We start from the raw sequence: 6,000 nt of genomic DNA, 5'->3' as shown, positions 1-6,000 counted from the left end.
ATGACACAGCATGAGTAATATCAGTAGGTGCAATGCTTTTCAGAAGTAGATATCAAGATGACATCTCTTGTTATTATAGTACTGATCAGTTTTGTTATCCCCTCCTCATATATAGCTCTTGAAAAGAGTTAATGTTCTTTCTTACTCTGAAGAGTAAGCATAGCTCACATAAGACTGGCATAGCTCACATCTGACAGGTCTGCTTCTCACACTTTTAGTGTAGGTGAACAGTGTTACTAGGATTATTTACTCAGAGCTAAAGAAAAGGAAAAGAGGCAAAGACATTGGGAAAAATGAATTTCTAACATCAACAGCTTAAAGATTCTTTAAATTTTTATAGATCTCAATTAAGCCTGGATGAACTGTCCCATAGAAAGTGGCAACTGCCTTCAAACTATGCCCAGCATCAACCTGCAACAGAATGCCCTCAGTAATGTCACTGAGGCCCACCCTCTTTCTTTCCTATTGCTGGGGATTCCAGGGCTGGAAGCTACACAGTTCTGGCTGGGTTTTCCCTTCTGTCTTGTGTATCTGATCGCTCTTGTTGGAAACCTCATCATTCTGTTTGTTATATGGAATGACAGAACCCTTCACCAACCCATGTTCTACTTTCTGGCTATGCTGTCTGTGATCGACCTAAGTCTCTCTACTGCTACCATCCCCAAGATGTTGGGCATCTTCTGGTTCAGTCTCCAGGAGCTGTGTTTTGGGTGCTGTGTTGCTCAAGTCTTTTTTATTCATTTTTTCACAGTCATGGAGAGCATCGTACTCCTCGCCATGGGCTTTGATCGCTATGTGGCTATCTGCAACCCTCTCAGGTACACTACAATCCTCACCAACAGAACCATCATTGTGATTGCTGTGCTCGTGGTTATAAGAAGCCTATGTATGATTGTCCCCATCATTTTTCTCCTCCTGCGGCTGCCTTACTGTGGACATAGAATCATCCCACATACTTACTGTGAGCACATGGGCGTGGCACGACTAGCCTGTGCCAGCATCAGAGCCAATGTCTACTTTGGTCTTGGGAATATTTCCATTTTGTTTCTGGATGTGTTTCTTATAATAGTTTCCTATGCTAGGATCTTATATGCTGTCTTCCATCTTCCTTCTCAAGATGCTCGCCTGAAGGCTCTTCATACATGTAGCTCCCATATCTGTGTCATCTTAGCCTTCTTTGGACCAGCTCTTTTCTCCTTCCTTACTCATCGCTTTGGTCACAGCATCCCTCAATATATCCATATCCTCCTGGCTAATCTCTATGTAGTCGTCCCTCCTGCCCTCAACCCAGTCATTTATGGAATCAGAACCAAACAGATCCAGCAGAGGGTGAAGAGTCTTTTTGTTTAAAAAGATTGATCACAGCTGATGCCCATCTTACAGTGATTATAATTTTTATGATACAGGAGGTTTCACAGATATAAATGACATGTAATTGAAAAATACAATCCAAAATAAAATAATATAACAGTTGGTCAGAAAACAGCACTATATTCTAAAGAATAAACAACCAAAAAACCCAGATCTTCACTCTTGTCAAGTATGAGAGGATCCTTCTATCTTCAAATTCTTGACTTCTCTGCACCCAACATAGGGAAATTACATTTCTGCTTCCTATGTGGTCACCAATGATGAAAAAGTAAATTAGCATAAAAAGAACTGAGAGACTATTTTCATTATAATGGTTTAGAATTCAGGCTCATGTAAGACACAGGCTCTCAGACCACATGAAAGTCATACTGCACAAAAAATAATCTTATCAAACTAGGTAATCCACAAAGAGAAGGCACAAAACAGGTAAATATGTCCAGGGAGAGGCAAAACAAGGTAGAAATAGCAGTGGTGATATCAGATGAATATGAAGCTAGCCAAATATATACAAGAAGTAGTGGTGTATAAAAAAATAGAGCAGAAAAATTATATCCAGGAGGAAAATCTAATTCTGATGGATACTATTTATTATAGAACCTTTCAGACATATTAGGCAAAATTAGAGATTTAATAGGTTATTATAGATGTCAATAAAACAAATGAACAAAAATAAATAATAGAATATATAAGAAGCTCAACCACAAGGAAGACTTAATGTACAAATGTACAGCAGACCTTCTAATCCCACATCAAAAACTTCCGTTCTTCATATTTTCAAAACATTTACAAAATGTGGTATATCATGGTCAAACCCAGCCTGAACACTTTCCAGTGGGATATCTGAATATGCACACTTTTCCTCTCCTAATTTCATCCCAAACATGTCAGCTCTTCTCAAATGTTTTAAAAAATAAAATAATATTGCCCTGAAAGAAACTAATTAGAGATAACTTGTTCAATGAATGGATAAGGCCTAAGAGAACTTGAATGTATAATGAAATTTAAGTATAATAATAAAATAAAATAAAATAATAAAATAAATTTGTTAATTTTACTAATATTGAGCATCAGGGTCTCACTGGGTAGCCCAGGCCAACTGCTAGCCTGAAACCTTTATGCCTCAACCTCCCTAGTGACTGATATGCTTCAGATATGTATATTTATATGTATGTGTGTATATGATGTATACCTATATATAATGTATATATTATAATGTATTTACTTATATATATTATATATATTATAATGTATATATTTAGAATGTATATAATGTATACACACACACATCATCATCTTTGGTGGTGGTGGTGGCTTTTAAAGGTATGTTGCATCCTCTACTGAAACTTGGCAGAATATGTCATTCAACATCAAGTTTTAAAGAAGAGTGATTTAATTTGCTGAAAGAAGAACTTACTGTTAAGAGTTGTCAAGTTCTAGGTCTCTTGCAGTTAAAAATATTTCTTTCAAAGAGATGTTAAATACAGGACTTGCAGTCATGATGGAAGTAGATTTAGGTAAGGTATTGTAAATAATGAGGGGACTAGCCAGTCAGGTACAATTTAGCCACATGAAAGAGAGCAAGAATGTATGTTTGTGTTCTGAGTATTGAACTCAATGACTTTCACCAGAAAAATGTGTAAAAGGTTTTGGAAAGGTGTTCATGAACTTCAAAGATAATAGAGACAAGAGCAGAAATAATTTTGTGGAAAAATCATAAAGTCTTAAAGTATGAAAAACTAAATGTAAGAAACAGCCAAGTAGATAAGCTATATATCCCTGATTTTTACAACTGGCAGTCAAAATGTAGAATGACAGTTTGCCATAACAATCTTAAGTAAAATATTGCTCAAGCAAAGATAAAGTCAAATTTGATTTTGGAAGTTACCTTACTCAGTTGTATAACACTCCTACTGATTTCCACTAATTTAAGATATAAATATTTTCAAATTATGTTATTAATGCAGTAAACTCAAGGGATAAGAATAAACATGAAAGAAGTAATTAACATGGTAATTAATGGGCCCCAAAGTTTGCATAGTTATTTTGATTGTACATATATTATGTGCTTCAATATTCTTAACCCTGAAACTATCACTACATCTACTTGATGGCTGAATATATGAGAAAAAAATCTCTCTAAAATTCAACTGGAAGATTTTATGTTTGGACCAGGATCTTCTTCTGATCTCCTTTAAAAATACATTGAAATGAAGAATAAGTTAGAAATTAAGTATTCAAGTATACATTATCACAAGAAAACTCACAACAATCCAAAATGAGTTTCATATATGTATGTGATAAGTTTTACTCATTTCCACTTTCATAACCCTCTCTCATGTCACCTCCCTCTTCCTCTGAAATGTTTATTCATCCCAAGAAATCCCCCTCCAATTTCAAGTTCTTTGTGGGGGAACCATTTGTGCATGTACATGTGCATGTACTTGTGTGTGTGTGTGTGTGTGTGTGTGTGTGTGTGTGTGTGTGAGACTCCTTGAGTTTAAGATGCTCACATGAGCATGTATGGGAAATAACCTCCTAAAGATGCATCATCTTTATATTTCCTGCTAAGTTATTTCTCTAAATCATTGTGCATGTTTGCTTGCCATCATTTGTCTATTCTTATCAAATTAGAATATATGCATTTTTAATATACATATATTAATCATATTAGTTACCTTATACATTACTGCAACAGAATAGCATAATAAGTAACTTAAAAAAAGGATTTTGGGTTTGTATTTCCAGAAAAATATGGAGGAAAAGTCACGAAGACAGGAGCTGGGAGCTGGCTAGTCACATTGTCTCAGTAGTCAGGAGTCAAAGAGCAAACATAAATAGGCTTTGACTATAAAATTCAAGGCCTATACTCTATGGTATACTTCCTCCAGCAAGGCTCTGCCTTCTGAAGCTTCTATAACCTTTCAAAATAGAGTCACCAGTTAAGGGTCCGATGTTCAGATACATATTGCATCCACATCACAGTAATAGACCAGGTAAGCTTGAAGAACAACGCTCTAGGATTCATGATGCTATACTTACACAAATTCACACATTTACAAATAGTTTCATTAATTAAAATGTGGGAAACTTCTACAGAAGCAGACAGCTTAATTAAAAAGAAACAAGTACAGAAAGAAAATACTTGCCAAAAATGTATAGTTCGTGACATAGAATTGCAAGAAGTTAGAGAATGTGTGGAGTTTTTGATAAGTGATGCAGAACAAAATGAATTGCAATGTATATCATTGTTGTGCAGAAAAAAAATAAGATTTGCCTCTGAAACATTGGTTTTTAATGTGATGTTTATGGAAAAATGTTTTCAATGCACAACAGGGAAGTTGCACATACAAACTCAGAGCGATTGTGCTGGCATACACAAGACTGAACAAGATCAAGCCAGACAATATTTTCGTGAGCCTTTCCGTTTAGATAAAACAGTTTAGCTGGGTGATTAAAGACAGTCTCATCCACAGTACCTCATTCAAAACTGCCTTTCATTTTATCCATATAACCTCTTATCCCACAGCAAGCCAACTGACTGTCCCTGGTCTTCAAGTGGTAAGGGGAAGTGGGTACGCAGTCCCATATTTGACTAAGAAGCTGTTGGAAAGTGTTAGCCTCTGGAACAGGGAGGATCAGTTCCCTTTTGGGGCGTGACCCCTAGCAGGTTGATTACACTCCAGTGGATTCCCACACATCCTAGAGCAAATGGTCATCGCAAACGGAACTTGAGATTACAATAATACTCTAGACACAAGTTCATTGGGTAGAAAGACAGGTGATGATTTAGGTGTTCAGGTGGGGAACTTGAACATAATTATAACTCATTCTATAAAATTCTCAAAAAATAATAAAAGGAGAAATAAAGTTATTTTCCAACCTTCTGAGTTAGAGTAGCTATATGACTTCTTATGAAATCAGTGTGATACAAGCAGAGGCTTGGAGAGACAGTTAAGACTTATCACTGTAGCACTTGAAAACCTGGGACCATCATGAGTGAGTGGCTTGCTGAAGGATCAGAGGCTATATAGAAAAGAATAGAAATTAGTTCAGTTTTGGATCATGAGTTACTGTGAGTGGGACTGTCTTTAGCCGTCCAGTTCAACTGTCCTTCATCTCAAAAGAAAGGCCTATGAAAATACATCAAGGTAACCCAGACTGAAACAATTTTTCATTCTATGAAAGAACTTTGAGGTAAGAGAAAGCAAAAATTTTACGCCTCAAACTGCACAGAAGTGTCACAAAAAGTTAAGCAATGAAACACAATGTAAAATTCATTTGGAATGTGATTCCAGAAACATAAATCTTACCCATGTATATGAGAAATTATAATATATATTGTAGTGGTAAATTATCATGTGCTGTTTATGCTCACTAAGAAGCTGGCTCCAGAGGCAGGGTTTACCCCGAATTCATACCCACATGTTTATCTTAGAGAGTCAGTGGCAGGAACAGCTGATTGGATGCATCAGCCCGAAGACCTTCTGCCCTCTTTATCAATCAAATATTTCATTACCACAGCCACCCTAGACGGCGCCTGCTGGTTTCTGCTGGATGGTGCAGGTAGCTGCTCTGCTCCTTTCCTTTCTCTTATTCTTTTTTCCCTCTTAAATGTTTTAATAATAAATG

The 6,000-nt window shown here is 36.3% G+C and overlaps 1 protein-coding gene across 2 annotated transcripts; it reads left to right on the top strand.

Annotated features, from left to right (window-relative positions):
* On the top strand, positions 1–1,350 carry LOC127680508 (olfactory receptor 52E8-like). Of its 2 annotated transcripts, XM_052176015.1 has the most exons (2): positions 1–14; positions 432–1,350. In XM_052176015.1, the coding sequence occupies exons 1-2, from the start codon at positions 1–3 to the stop codon at positions 1,348–1,350; spliced, it is 933 nt and encodes a 310-aa protein (XP_052031975.1). The 2 variants fall into 2 exon arrangements, with proteins under 2 accessions (XP_052031975.1, XP_052031965.1); XM_052176005.1 differs by lacking the exon at positions 1–14 and having other exon boundaries at positions 397–1,350.
* The last annotated feature ends 4,650 nt before the right edge of the window (positions 1,351–6,000 follow it).

The sequence above is a fragment of the Apodemus sylvaticus genome, chromosome 1 (assembly GCF_947179515.1).
Source record: "Apodemus sylvaticus chromosome 1, mApoSyl1.1, whole genome shotgun sequence".
Classification (NCBI taxonomy): Eukaryota; Metazoa; Chordata; class Mammalia; order Rodentia; family Muridae; genus Apodemus; species Apodemus sylvaticus.
Note: the sequence above shows the minus strand (reverse complement) of the source record. Positions and strands in the feature narration are given on the sequence as shown.

Bases quoted from the DNA above. Each gene is read 5' to 3' on its own strand.
- LOC127680508 (XM_052176005.1), top strand. From the start codon at position 397: ATGCCCAGCATCAACCTGCAACAGAATGCCCTCAGTAATGTCACTGAG.